Source organism: Mobula hypostoma, chromosome 24, assembly GCF_963921235.1.
Source record: "Mobula hypostoma chromosome 24, sMobHyp1.1, whole genome shotgun sequence".
Taxonomy (NCBI): domain Eukaryota; kingdom Metazoa; phylum Chordata; class Chondrichthyes; order Myliobatiformes; family Myliobatidae; genus Mobula; species Mobula hypostoma.
The window spans coordinates 35750241-35766086 of NC_086120.1; the positions used below are offsets into that span (position 1 = coordinate 35750241).

Below are 15846 nucleotides of genomic sequence, written 5' to 3' on the forward strand. Positions count from 1 at the left end.
GTCAGCCGGTATCTATGGAGGGAAATAAACAATCGGCTTTCAGGTCTAGACCCTTCTTCTGGATTCTCCAAAAAGTTGGCTATTGCCGTTATGATGAGTTAACAGACTTCTAACCTTCTTCATTAGGATATCCTTTTTTTTGTTTTGAAAGCAATTCTCTTTAAACACTGAAACTTGGATACAATTTTACATAATCGATTTATATTCAACCCGAGATCCTAACACTGCGCAAAAAAAATGCGAACTGTAAAATTCAACAATTCCAAGTCGTTTCCCCAAATCCCTTTAACAGACTGAATAAGGGAGACTACTTCTGCGGAGAAAATGACAGACCATGATTATAATTCTATGCCTGGGATGGAGAGGGTGGTTGAAAATGCAAGAACCTTATGTTTCGTTGGATTAACGCGAGTTTTAAATATATATATAGAAACAAAAACATTTTTTCTAGAAAATGATTAAAAATGGCCCTCGGTAGCCGGCTCACTTCCGCATCATGTGGCCGGGTTTTCATTCATTACGTCGCCTTGTGGGGGGCGCCGTTCCGACGTTCCATTCGCTCTGGTTCAATTTGTTACAGTGTCGCTGTGCTGTTGCATTTGGCAACATTGTATCCTAACATAGGGACGGGGTAAAGGAAAGGCAATTTCTTTCCTCACCAAATAACCTGGTGCGAAGGAGGAGAACCAGAAGGAAGGAAGGAAGGAAGCAAAGAACAAAGAGACGCGCATTAAGCAATGCGCAGAGATGTTTCGCTACTAAATCCAGCGGCTCCCACCAACGTCGCCTCTTGAAAAGCCGAAGCTGTACAATGTATCGTGACTGCATTATGAAAGATAACAAATAAACCCTTCCGCGGTTTGAACTCACTTAAATACACACACAGAAAGAAGAAAACGTGCGGGAAGTGTCGGCGGAAACAGTCTATCTGGCTTTGTTTTACCCTGCAGACTGAACGCATATACGCAGCGATTTTCTTTTTGTTGTTGGTTGGATTTCCAAGGGAGGGTGTTTCATTTTCTTAAAACAAAAATTGGGGGAGATCTGCGTTGCCAGGAGGAGAAGGGGGCGATGTATCCACAAGCTAGACAGTCGGTAAGTGAGTTGTGGCGGTACGCACGTTTCAGATTCGCCCAGTTAATTTCACTTTCTCCCCCCCCCCCCCAACCTCCCCCGTCTTGTAGGGACCGAAAATATTGAAGAGAAGCTGGCCGGTTCTTCACCGGTGCTGGAGTATCCTCGGTACTGTTTATAGAGCATTACCAATCAGTCCCCCGTGTTTGTTTTAAAGTCTTGACATACATTCAGTCCTTTTCAACCCGGGCGCTTTATTTAATTTCCGATTTTTTTATAAAAATGCTCTCGATTATTAACTGCTAGATCCCATTGTAGTTTTAAAGGGAAACATGTTTCCATATTTCCGTAAGATTTGTAACTGTGCTTGATTTGATCTATTACAGACTTTAACATCTTTTGTTTCAATTTGCTGCTGTTCAAATATGCATTTTTTGTTACATTCCATATTGTCCGGGCGCTATTACCGTCTTGCTGGCATGCTTGAAGCAAGATTTATAGTGAAAATACGTTTTGTAGCCAAATAGTTAATTTCGGAAATCAAAGATGGAGGTGGTATATTTTTGTATCGACCATAACTGCCCTTTCTTTAAATTGGGGACAAGTTGTTACGGTCGCGTTAGGATTTTCAGGGTAACCGTAAGAGAGTTGCCGCCTCCTTCGCGTGACCTTTAACCTATCAATAGATCGGCGCATCCAGTGTCCATTTTGTCTGCAGCTCTGACATATTTATAATTGAAGCCTGTAATATCAAATGTTGGTTTTAAAAGCATCCCTCTAGCCCACTGCATTTTAAATGGAGGAGCTTGTGTGATGGGAAGGAGATAAAGTACAGAGTGCTAAAGTCTGTTCACCGTAGTCTTTTTTTTCTTACGTTCAGTCAGGATTTCTGTATAGGAATGGATGGATGAGCAAACAGATAACCTTGTGTTGGGACAAAACGTTAATGTTCTTTTGACTAACTTCATTTCCTTTTGCACATCCTTACTTCCTGAGGTGCTGGGTTATGACCGAGGTGCTAATCTGAGACTTGCTACCTTGCCCATAGGTTTTTCCTGTGTCTGAGCCCAGATATTGATTACGCACGGTTTATTTGGTGGTAGTCAAGGTTATTTATTTTGACTGCCCTGAGCATCTTTCACCAGGGATGTAGGATTCATGGAGCTGGAAGATAGGCTGATATATTTCCCATCTGGCACAGGGACAGTCAGTAGTCGCTTCCTAAGTAGCTAATTCATCAGAGAACGGGTATTGAATCTAACGCTGCTGTTCTTCTCTATGGCTGACTTTGCCAGGAAGGATAATCGTTATTGTAACAATTTCCTCTAGTGGTGGTGCATTTCAAGTCACTTTTTTTTTATTGCTGTGGAATGTTTGATCCTTGCAGTTTACTAAATGATATTTAAGATCTACAATTTCAATTGGGTATGGCCTTGACAGTGAATTTCACCAACTCTTCTATTCCCGTCGGCACCCTGATGAAGTGCTGCTACCACTGGACGGTTTGGCTCGGAGTTGATATTCTTGGAAAACCTTTGTTACAATTCCACAGATGGTAGATGCCTGTCAGCTGTTTCGCTGATTGACTACTTTGTGCCAAGAAGGCATATTCATGGTGGAGGCTGTTCAGTTTAGAGAAGCGAACTTCTCCAAAACCAAAGAACCAGTTGTACCTGTATCTGCAGCCTAACTGGAGGGTGCCAATAAAGGTGGTTAGTTGTTTTGTCCCTTGTGCCAGTGATGTGCTCATTTTATTCTTGGTGCTGTGGTTGAAGTCAGCTGATAGTTGCTGGGTCCATTTTGTTAGATGTGGTTCAGTTCTATATTCAGCTGTGAATGGACTGACAATGCAGTCACAACAAGGTTTCAAAAATATATCTTTAACCCCTACATTTCCTCTTCCCCAAAGTTCAAAGTAAGTTTTATTATCAAAGTTACCATCTTCTACCCTGGCATTAATTTTCTTGCAGGCATTCACAGTCGAGCAAAGAAATACAACAGAATAAATGCAAAGCTACACATAAAGACACACAACTGAAATGCAAAAGAAGGCAAACTGTGCAAATACAACAATAATAATAATATTGAGAATGTGCCTTGCTGAATCCTTGCAAGTGAGTCCATAGGTTATGGAGTCAGTTCAGTGTTGAATGAACTGATTTCTACCTCAGTTCTTGGGTAAGCTGAACTAAATTTGCATCTGTCAAGACCTGTGCTGAACAGCACAGAGACCCTACCAGGCATGGTAGATGCCCAGTTCAACAAGTGCTCCCTGGATGGTTTTGGCTGGAAGGGAAGTCCTTTCCTTTGCCACTGATGTACATTTTTTCTGCAGTCTGTTTAGATGTGATTCTATTTAGTCCTGTTGACCCGTTTGGTTAAATTTTATTGTAACATCAGGTGGCATGTTGCAGAATATTTAATGGGAATAACTGTGATATTTTGCCAATTCTCTCTGCAGGACGCGGAGGCCACATAAAGTACTTTTGTTTCCCTCCTGCCTGAAATCAAATTTCTCAACATAGACTGAGATTCAAGCCTCTAATTTCCCAGATGAAATGCAGGAGTTTACCGTGGCAATTAACAACGGCTTGACTGCTTGCATGCCATGGATACTGGCAACATCTGTTGCGTGACCTCTGATAATCCAGGCAACTATGCCGTTGGAACTGCTTTCACATCCTGTTCCAAGTTTAAATCTGTAGGGCTGTGTTAGGCTTGACGAAAAAGTGAATTTACCATTGCACCATGTCAGGGACTTGTGTAAATTGTGCAGGGTTAATATATTCTGCTGGTTTTGGATTTGCAGAGTCCCTATGCAGACATGGCCCAAAATGGATGGCAAATTTGCATGAGTTTGGTATAAAAATGTCTGTATTCATTGTACGTCATTTTACTATGGAAAAGAAAATTCTGTGTGGTTAAGGTTGGTGGTTTAGATATGCAATGAACGGTAGGGACTTGAATTTTTCTCCAATCAATAAGGGCTTCTTTAATAGCTTTACATTTGTCCCTTCACTGCATTGTGAAGCAATGCCGTAGACATGAGATTGAGATCATGTATTTGGTGGCTGAGGCTCTGGGGGAGGTGATATGTTTGCCTTCTGACCTTCAACTCCACAGCAGAGTTCTAGGCTTGCAGATGTCTAAAGGCTGTTTATAAAAACTGTGTCGTTCATTTTAATTTTAAGCAAATTTAAGCTCTTGGCAATCAGTAGAATGACAGGGTTGTGCTTAATTGCCTAATGATTTTAATTTGGTTACAATATTTATAGGAGAGCGGAAAATGATCATTCAGCTCGTGCGAGGAAGGGCGCAGAAAGGAAAATCGACCGGGGATCAGTGACCTTTACCAAGTGATTCCTATGTGTGCTGTTGACATTAGGTGAAGAGGCAAATTTTGACTGGAATGGCCTTTATGGCAGATGAACCAATGTGCCATTCTCTATCCATGCTCCTTGAGTGATACCTCAGTGTGTAACATGATCATCTTTGCTGAACTGTGGTATGAATTACTGCTGTCCGTGAAGTAAGAATATCTTTCGGGCTCACTGTGTAAAACGCAGCTCTGTTTTGCACAAGCTATTTCTCCTGACAATTTTTTTTTTAAGGTTGGCTCTCTTTCTTATAGCCCTGTTGCTCAAAGGCTGCAGAATAAAATAGGCCTTCCCTATTATAAAACAAAAACCATCCTGTGGCCGTTTAGGTTTACAAGTGCCCTCTGGATGGTTTGTGTTAAAAGTGCTAATTTAGCAATTCAGCCATGAATGTCCTTCAGAACGTGAATTGCTGTTCTTGTGTACAAATGGGAGCTTTGGGAGTTCTCCTGTGCAGTTGTCATTTCCTGTCTAATTTAGATCAGCTCGGAGAATGCCAGTTGCCTGTTCCCATAATAAGCTGGGGATAGACGCCTCAAATTGACTGTCTTGTCACTGTCACACCTGAGCACGGATTAGGTGAAATTGTAGAACTTGTTCTTGAAAGTGCTTGCGTTTGGATTGAAATAATAAATACTCGGATGCGTGCTGAATTCCCTCCTTGTTCACTCATTCCCTTTGTTCACTGTGAATATTCTTTCTCTACTCAAGAAAATTCTGCCATCGGGAATGAGAATTTTAAGTACCTGGGGTCAGCGTAGGCATTCTCACCTTAAAACAGTTAGCAAAACATCAACTGAATTAACATACATCAAAGTTGCTGGTGAACGCAGCAGGCCAAGCAGCATCTATAGGAAGAGGCGCAGTCGAGGTTTCAGGCCGAGACCCTTCGTCAGGACTAACTCAACTGAATTACCCTGTTTAGACTAATGATGGTTCTTGGCGCCGGAGTCCTCAAATTCTGAGCTACTTCACTGCCAAAAAATGGATGTGTGTTTATCCTCCAGAAAGGGGCACCCATTTGTTCTGTATTAATCTCATCTTCAATAGGTGATACCTCAGGAAGGTGACATCCATCGCTGAGGACCCTGGTTAGGCAGGGCATGCCTTCTATAACTACCATCAGGGAGGAGGTTGAGTGTCTGCCCTCAAAACAACTTATTCCCCTCTGCCGTCAGATTTTTGAATGGACCATGGATACTATCTCAATTTTTGCGCTATTTATATATATTTTCATATTCCTTTTATAGTAATCTTAGTGTATTGCAGTATAATTCACAAAACAACCAATTTCATGACACATGTCAGTGATAAAAATTCCGATTTTTGGCACATGTTTAGATCAGGAATCTGCAGTCCTAAGTGGTTCTGGCACTGCTTCCTGATTTTGGGCACTAGACCCCCATCAGCGTTCCTATGCTGTCTGCGCATGGGCCTAATCTGAGCTGTGTCGGAGATTTGAAATGAAAGGATAAAATAATTTCTAGGCATCGCAGGTCTCGGGCAGGACCTGGTTTCCTCAGCACCAGCACTGTATCAATACATTCTGATGGCATCATCAGGCCATAAAAGCCCCAGGCCGATTTCAGCAGAACTGAAAAGTCCCTAACCATAGGAGCAGCATTTGGACCATTTAGTCTGCTCTGCCATTTCGTCATGGTTAATTTATTTTCCCTCTCAACCATTCTCCTGTTACCTGTTACCTTTTAACACCCTTACCTTTTACCTTTTTTTTTCAACCTTTGCTTTAAATATGCCCAATGATATGGCCTCCACAGTCGTTTGTGGCAATAAATTCCACAGATTCGCCACCCTCTGGCAAAAGAAATTCCTTCTTATCTCTGGTTCTAAATGGACATCCCTCTATTCTGAGGCTGTGCCCTCTGGTCCCAGACGCACCTGGTACCGGAGTCATTGTCTCCGCATCCACTCTATCTAGACATTCCAATTTTAAGAGGTTTCAATGAGATTCCCCCTCCTCCCCATTATTCTAAACTCCAGTGAGTAAAGCCCCAAGTTACCAAATGCTTCTCATATGTTAACCCTTTAATTCCTGAGATCATTCTTGAACCTCTGCTGGACCCTCTCCAATGGGATCGTTCTTGTCTGGTTTCATCTGTGGTTAAAGCAGGCACTGAGTAACTGAGATCCTTGGACTTTGAGGGTGGTGGCTTTATACAGCATCAGGTTTCGATGTTCATCCCCACAATGTGCAGATGTGTGAATTGGGGACAAGCTTTGCCGTCAATCTCAGAATGGAAATTCCTTGCTCTGTGCAGAACGATAACCACTTTTGCCCAGGTGACTGGGCACAGATGGAGCTGTTCTGTAGCTTGAGATTCATGCCCCAGGATACGAGAAGTAAAGTTTTTAAACTGGGATATCCATCTGGGGTGGGCTCGTTTCCAAATCAATGGTTTCCAAAACAAACATACAGTATTTGCCAGAAAGAAAGATGCCGTATGCTGGGAATCTGAAATTTCACTTGAAGAATCCCAGACAAAGCAATTGATGCAAAGGTAGCAGAAAAGAATGTGGCAGGAATTCATTGAGAATTAGAGGTTTCAGATTTCATTCACCTCTGTCACAGAGTACTACAGCACCAAAACAGGCCCTTTGGCCCATTTAGTCCATGCTGATCTATTACTCTGCGTAGTCCTATTGACCTGCACCCTGACCATAGCCCTCCATACCCATCCCATCCATATAGCAATCCAAATTTCTCTTAAATATTGAACCGGCGTCCATGATTCCTGCAGACAGCCTATTCAACTCTCACCACCCTATATGTGAAGAAGTTCTTCTTCATGTTCCCCTTAAACATTTCATCTTTCACCCTTAACCCATGACCTCTAGTTGTAGTCTCATCCAACCGCCGTGGGTAAAAGCCTGTTTGCATTTGCCCTAACTGTACCTCTCGTAATTTTATATACATCTATCAAATCTCCCCTCATTTTCCTTTTCAACGTTTCCTGTAACTCGGGTCAAGTCCTGGCAACATCCTCGTAATTTTTTTCTCTGCACTCTTTCAATCTTATTGCTATCTTTCCTGCATGTGTCAGCTATTGCTTTTGTTATTCGTCAGTTTTCCCCACCCACGTAACTGATACCTCCACTACTTGTGTCACTCGGTCTCTCCTTTATGTTGCACTGTACTGCTGCAAGATGACAAATTTCACCATATACAAAAGTTTTAGGTGTGTATATATAAAACAAATTTCATGACTTATGGAAGTGATGATAAATCTGATTCTGATATTGGTCTCTATTTTGGATTGAGAATGGGATGGGGACAGGGAGAGATGAGAGTCAGAATCAGGTTTATTATCACCGGCATGTGTCATGAAACTTGTTAATTTAGCAGAAGCAGTTCAATGCAATACATAACAGAAGAAAAAAAGCTGAAATAATAATACTAAATTTAATTACAGTATACATATATTGAATAGATTAAAAATCATGCAAAAGCAGAAATAATATGTTTTTTTTTTAAAAAAATGAGGTAGTGTTCAAGGGTTCAATGTTCGTTTAGGAATCTGATGGCAGAGGGGAAGAAGCTATTCCTGAATTGCTGAAGCAGGAAGCACTGGAGAGACATTCTATAATGAGTAATAAACCAATTGTTTGGAATCAAATAATCTTGTTTGGCGTCTCAGGACTGGGGGTCACCGAGCCACCACCCCTACCTCCCCTCCCCCTCTGCCCCTGACACTCCTCCTCTCCCAAGGCTTTCCATACTTGCCATTCCCAACATCCTTTGCTCTCGCCAGACTTGCAAACTCGCTCACCGCTCCATGTTGACAGATACAGTACTGTGCCTAGTTATTTATACATCAAAGACTTTTGCACAGTACTATATGTGAGTAATAATAAAACTGATTCTAATTGGGGAATTTTGCTTTGTAGTTTTTTACTTTTATGAAAGGTCTTTCTGTTGGTCCTCGAGGTCCCAAGTGGCAAATGGCTGCTCAGCTGGGAGTTGAGGCCGGACAGAGTGCAGGGAAAGTTGCTGCTGTCTTTTTGCTCTTCAACCCCTGCCTCGTGGTGCTTGGGCTCCAGATCTTCTTCAGCACCGGTTATGGTCTGCACTTGCTAGATTATGTAGTATGCAACAAATGGAGTCTCTGCACCTACTTGGCATTGATGTCATAAGAAACCAGCATTGGGAGGATATCAGTGATATTTTCCACCACTGTCCTGGTAATTGAGTGATTCTGAAGCTGTTGAGTCAAACCTCTTGGTACCACTTGTGCCATTGGTTTTAACTAGCGAAGAAATCAATCAGCCAATGCTACATGTTCCCTATTTCACATGGTCGTAGACTGTTGCTTTCTGCGTAGGTGAAAATTGACGGGACAAGAATAATGAGGACATTTGGTGGAGAATGCCATAGAACATAGAACAACACAATACAGCACAGAAGTAGGTCCTTTTGGCCTGTAATATTCTGCCAAACTAAAACTAATGTCTAACTGAACTAATTCCTTCTGCCTACACTGAGTCCATAATTCTCCATTCTTTGCAGAGTCATGAGACCCATATAAGAGCTTCTTAAATGTCTTTGTCGTATTTGCCTCCACGATCACCTCTGGCAATGCATCACTTTCTGTGTTTAAACAAAATGCCCGCGTATCTCCTTTAATCTTGCCCACTCTCGCCTTGAATGCTTGCCTGCTAGTGTTAATCATATTGACCCTGAGGAGAAGGAGACTGGCTCACTAATATAACATTAATAATCATAGGTTGGGCACACTAATGTGGAAGTTTCAGGTCCAATTTTTGCACCTGGCATGATTTTATGCCAATCTATTTTGCATCTCTTTTATGTAGATTTTATCTATTATAAAATCTGTGTGGGCCTGTTGTGCTTTGGGAGGTGGAGGGTGCTGTCTGTTCTTGTTTCTTGAGCTACTTTTTCCCCACGTGCACTTTTGTATCACTCTTGCTATTGACCACCTTTCTGTCAACCCTCTTTCCACACAAAAATGATGGAACTGTTGGGTCTACGGATAGCCAGCACTAACTGAAAAAGTGAAGCAGCTATTGGCAGACTGCCAATTAGCCCTACCAAGTTCAGCTTCCTGCTTTTAGTATTGTTGGGGGCAGTTCGGCTTTGACCTGTAGCATAATCAGCTTGACCTTTCACCTTGGCAGCCATGGAAATGCAGTGACTGTACAGTACTGGAATCTGGGCCTCCCAAAGGTGCAAAACTGCCATTTGATCACTAGTCTGCTAAACTATTTAAAGGATATTCCCCATACGTTATAGGGAAAGAGCTTTGTTTCCACAGGACTCTTGGTATAAGAGAGTCAGCTTTTTAAAATCTTAATTTTTGTATCTTGACCAACAAATTGCAGCCTTTTTTTTTTCCAAGAGCATTGCTTCCTTAGAATTTTTTATGGTTATGACAGACCACTTGAAGCTAAACACAAATGTATTTTCAGACTACTTATATCTTGTAGGAATTTGGAGAAACAAGAAATGAACTTTTGTTGGATATCAAACCCATCTGATTCTTAAGTGGGCATTGAACCTGTGAACACTACCTCACTTTTTTAATATATTATTTCTGTGTTTGCATGATTTTTAAACTGTTCAATATACATATGCTGTAATTGATTTACTTATTATTTTACTATTATTTTCTTCTGTGTTATGTATTGCATTGAACTGCTACTAAGTTAACCAAGTAGCACATGCTGTTGATAGTAATTCTGATACTGCATTTAATTGCATAATAGTGCTGACACTTTGCAATAGTTCAACTAAGTTTAAGAGGTTTTGTTGTTGATTTTCACTTTTACTCGGGGTCTGAGGCTTCTCACCGAAGTGTCCAACAACAGTCAGCCAGAATTGATGGATTTGTTGCCCTGATACCGTTTCTCCATGACTGCAATGACCTGGTGCATTCAGAACTACTTGTATGTAACAGTGGTAAATTCAAGATTCATGTTTATTTGTTGTGTGTGCATTGAAAGGTGCAGTGAACTTTATTATTTGCGTTAACAGCCAACACACCCGAATGAGTGCTGGGGGCAGCCCACAAGTCTCACCACACATTCCAGCACCAACAGAGCATGCCCACAATGCTCAGCTGAGCCAAAGCAGAACACAATAAGCAATAAACAGCAAGCTCGAAAACAAAGCCCTTTCTTCCCTCCCATGCATGCACGTGCACTGTCCTTCAACCCCACGGTAGGCCTCTAGTGGACATGGATCCTAGTCTGTAGACACTGGACTTCGACTACCCCGGACAGCACACAGAGATTCGCAGACTTGGGCCAATGGGCCTGGACTTCTAGAAATCTACAGATTGAATAAGCTTTATCAAACTTGTGTACATCGAAACATAAAAATGTACAGTAAGATCCATTATTTGTGTCAACAACCAACGCAATCTGAAGATGTGCTTTGAAGCAACCTCTAAGCTCCGCCATGCTTCCGTTGTCATTCTGGCATGTCCACAATTTACTAACCCTAACCCATCGTCTTTGGAATGTGGGAGGAAACCAGAGCATTGGAGGAAATGCACACGGTCGTGGGGAGAAAGTACAAATTCCTTACAGACCACAGTGGAAATTGATCCCTGATTGCTGATCATTGGCACTATAAAGCTTTGTGCTAACAGCTAAGCTACTGTGCTGCCCCATCTTTGCACGTGGACAGTAATTCTTTGATTATCTTAACTGTGCTGAAGGGTCAGGTCTGTTGAGGAAATTGCTCAGGAGAATTTCTCTGTAAACTCTAGAAATTGTTGTGTGTGAAAATCCCAGGAGATCAGTGGTTTGTGAGATATTCAGTCCACCCTATCTGGCACCAACAATCATTTCAAGGTTAGTGCATTTCTTCCCTATTTTGATGTTTGCTCTGAATATCAACAGAATTTCTTGACCACGTCTACATGCTTTTCTATGTTGAATTGCTGCCATGTGATTGGCTGAATAGATATTTACACTAAGAAACGTGTACCTAATAGAGTGGCCACATGACGAAGGGGCTGTCCTGAGGAGAATTTACATACACGCAGCTCTGATTTGGTTAACATATTGGGATTTTTAAGCCAGTGAATCTTTCAGTAAATGTTAAGGTTGACATCTACCCTTGGACAGGTTTTCAATTTTTTTCCCACTGGAGGGTATAGGTTTAAGGTGGGAAGGAAAACCTTTAAAAGGGGCAGTTTTTTCATGTACATAGATGGACCAAGCTGCCAGATAAACTAATTGAGGCAAGTACAGTAACAACATGGAAAAACTCTGGGTAAGTACATGGATTTTACTTTATGCTTTATTGTCGCCAAACAATTGATACTAGAACGTACAATCATCACAGTGTTATTTGATTCTGCGCTTCGCGGTCTCCTGGAGTACAAATTGATAGTAAATATTAAAAATTTAAATCATAAATAGAAAATTTAAAATGGAAAGTAAGGTACTGCAAAAAAAAAATGAGAGTCAGGTCTAGATATTTGGAGGGTATGAAGGATTTGGAGGATTGAAAAGGTTAAGCAGAATATTGGACAAGTTTAGATGGGTACCTTGGTTGGCATTAATTAGTTGGGCTGAATGGCCTGGCCTGCTTCTGCACTGTGATGACTCATTTGCTCCAATGTTTGCTTTCCTTCATGTTGACTGTGTTGGCGCATAATTCTTCGAATCTCTTATGATTATTATTTTAAGAGTGAGACACCTGCAGGATGCCAGGTAATGGCGAGATTATGGAGATATCCTGGTTGGATTGGCACTTGTACCTTGCAATGTTTGATCCAATGATAACCCCTTTATTTCATTTTGGATCTCATACGTGAGTGCAGTCATACTGACTGATGACGAATCAGTAAGCTTCAATGGAGAGGAAAAAAAAGTAGAGAGGAGAAACTACTTGGTATCTTTCTTCCTAAAGGATAGAACTTTCAGCCCAACTGTGGTATCGCTATTGCTCACTGTTATAGAGTCGTAGAAAAGAACAGCATAGAAATGGCCATTTGGCCCATCTAGTCCGTGCTGAACCATTTCAACTGCCTACCCCCATTGATCTGCACCAGGACCCCAGCCCTCCATATCCCTACCATCCATGTACCTATTCAAACTTATCCTAGCTGAGGCCAGCTAACTCAACATAAATGGAGATTCCAACAAAGTTGTTTCTAACAGCAAATCCCGGAAAGAAAAAGCACTCTCACTGTTTTTTGCTGTCTCCACATTGTCCAGGATCATTAAGGGTCATATTTAAAAATTGATTTTAAACAATAATTGCAATGAATAGACTGTGGTCAGCAGATCACATACATAGAAATCAGAAACGCAGAATTTGAAGGCTTTCACTATATATGGTTGTTTCTGTAGCTAAACACTGTGCTCAGAAAATAACTTCTCTCCTTTCGTGAACTGTATTTTAAGTGTAACTGATCAAGTGGCCTTAAGTCTTCACGCACTGATGGCTATCATAAATGAATTGAGTTGAGCAAAAGTCTTTTGGTTCAGATCCCAGTAGATCAGGTTCAGCCTCAGCTGGAATATCATTTTTCAAGTGAAGTTGGTTTTGAATCCCTAACTTGTACTATTGGTTGAATAAGGAAAGCTATGTGCTCTTGCTTCTCCTGTGACCCGTGTTCAATCCTGACATCGATTGCTGTCTGCGTGAAGTTCTTGCATTATGCCGAGGACCCTGGTGCTCTGGTTTCCTCCCTTGTCTCTCAGATATGCTGGTTGGTAGGTTAGTTGGCTGCTGTAAAGTGTAGTATAGCCGGGTTGGGAGCTGATGAGCATGCATGAGAGAAAAGACTGGAGATCAAGATCTTCAAGATTCAAGGATATTATCACGTGCACATCGAAACTCTCAGAGAAGTGCATCATTTGGATTAGCAACCAATACACACAAGGATGTGCTGGGAGTAAAATGCCCACAATGCTCGGCAGAACAACAGAACACATCCACCCTCACATGTGCACACACAGGCTTCCAAACCCAGGATAAGCAGTTTCCAGCCTCCAGTGGGCTTCGACTTCCGCAGTGGACTCTCAGAGATTCACAGTTTTGGCAACTCCAGCTGTCAGGCCTCGACTTCCAGACCCCCGATTGACCATCGGGCCTCCTTCCTTGGCACTGACCCCAGAGCCCTCCAATCACTGAATACAAGGCCTTGAATTTAGGATGCGCTGATGACGGGACCTTGAACTTTGGTCTCATTAATTTGGGTACTCAGGGGATAATCAGACCTTGTTCATCCCGCTGTATGGACTTCTGACCCCAGAACCCACCGACAACTCACTGACCTGGAGGTGTGGCCACCAGCCCTTGTCCATGCCGCATGCACAAAATGCTGGAGGAACTCGGCAGGCCAGGCGGCATCTATGGGGGGAAAAAAAAGTGCAGTCGACATTTCGGGCTGAGACTCTTCGGCAGGACTGGAGAAAAAAAAAGATGAATAAATTTGAAAGGTTGGAAGGTGAGGGAAGAGAGATACACAAGGTTGTCCATACTGGACTGCTGGCCTAACATCCAACCACGGATGTCCAATGTCCACCTCTTGCAATAGTTTGCAGGAAATGAGATTGCTTTCAGAGCCAGTGGGTTGCATGGCCTCACGAAGTTAGCATCGGTATGGGGGGAAGAAAAGGCTTGTATTTCTGTGGAGCCATGCCATGTTTCTCAGCCACCCCAAGGTGCTACTTAAAGTGCAGTCATGTAAGCACATGCTTCAGTCATCTTTGCACAGCAGAATCCTCCAAGAAACATTGCTGCAAGGGGGAATAGTCACTACTCTTGGATCTCAGGTGGGCTAAGCTTTGGCTTCCGGCCCTATCGTCTGATAGGTGCCCAGGAGAGCAGCACTTAAGCTTCAGCTGAAATTGTGCATTCCAATTATAGAATTAAACAGTTGTAACCTCTCAATCAAAAGCAAAAATCCTACCAAAGTTCAAAGGAAATATGTTATCAAAATATGCACGTCACCATATACTACCCTGAGATTTTCTTGAAGGCATTTACAGTAGATGCAAAGAAACACAATAGAATCAATGAAAAACTACACACAAAACCAGACAAACAAGCAATGTGCATAAGAAGATAAACTGCAAATTCAAGAGAAAAATTAATAACTAATAAATATTATTGGGTTTTCTTTTTATTTGGTAATACAGTGCAGTCCAAAGGCGTAGCAGTTGATAGGTTAATTGGTCATTGAAAATTGTCCCATGATTAGTCTAGGGTTAAATCGGGATTTTAGGGCTGGAAGGCCTTATTCTGTGTTGCATCTCGATTTAAAAAAAATTCATCTGCAACCTTAGCTCATTGTTTTCTATCATCTGACTGGGATTGGAGGACGTGCTCTGCCTGAACTGGTGGATTTTTCCTGCATCTCTGCATTTCATAACTCTGTCATTCTTTTATCTGTGTTCTCATCCTCTACCTGTTCCCTTTCACTCATTCATCAGAAGATCTATTTACAAATCCTCCCCATGATCATCTGTGTTTCACCCTGTCAGAGACCCTCCTACCCTCTTGTGAGATGGGCGAGTTGGGAGGAGGAAATTGATCCAATGCTAGTTTTCAAATCTTGGACTCTCAATTTCACTCACCCCATCACTGAACTGTTCCCACAACCTGTCGGCACACTTACAAGGACTCTTCATCTCATGTTCTTGATATTTATTGCTTATTTGTTTTTTGTGTTTGTACGTTGGTTGGGTGTGGTCTTTCATTGATTCTATTGTGTTTCTTGTATTTTCTGTGAATGTCAAGAAAATGAATCTTATGGTTGCATATATGTATGTATTTTGATAATAAATTTACTTTGAAAGGCTTTTGCTTTAATCAAGGTTTCCAAGTGGATTTGATAGAATAATTAGAACAGGTGAGTGTGGTTTTCCAATAACAGGCAGTGGAGGAGAAACTGAAGAGGGGAAGGTACACAGCAAAAGGCACTCTTCTGACCTACAGGCAAGCAAATGCTATGATCAATTCTGGAGGATGAAAACTTAAACTCAGTAGTATAGTGGTTAGCATAATGCCATTATAATGCTGACGACCATTACTTTGTGAAAGGAGTTTGTATGTTCTCCCCATGACCGCTTGGGCTTTTTATCTCTCATTCCAAAGACCTACAGGTCATAGGCTAATTGGTCACGTGGATGTATTGAGCATCATAGGTTCACTGGGCTTGAAGAGCCTGTTACCATGCTGAATCTCTAAATAAAATAAAAAATTAGTTCAAGTTTAATTATCATTCAACCGTACAGGTATACAGCCAAATGAAACAGTGTCCCTCTGGAGTCAAAGTGCAACCCACATTTATCAACAGTCATAACACAGCACAAGGCCGGATAGAAGATTGCTTGTAAATACGTAGTCACGCAAAATATATTTAAATAACTTGCAGAGCATTGGCAATTTTTC

General features: G+C 41.7%; 1 protein-coding gene across 1 annotated transcript in view; it reads left to right on the forward strand.

Moving 5' to 3' along the window:
• The first annotated feature begins 554 nt into the window (after positions 1-554).
• LOC134337462 (TLE family member 5-like) overlaps positions 555-15846 on the forward strand; it is a 153088-nt gene continuing 137796 nt past the window's right edge. Inside the window, exon 1 of the mRNA XM_063032495.1 lies at positions 555-1095. Within this exon, the coding sequence (XP_062888565.1) occupies positions 1072-1095 (24 nt within the window). The 5' untranslated portion in view covers positions 555-1071. The remainder of the gene's footprint in view (positions 1096-15846) is intronic.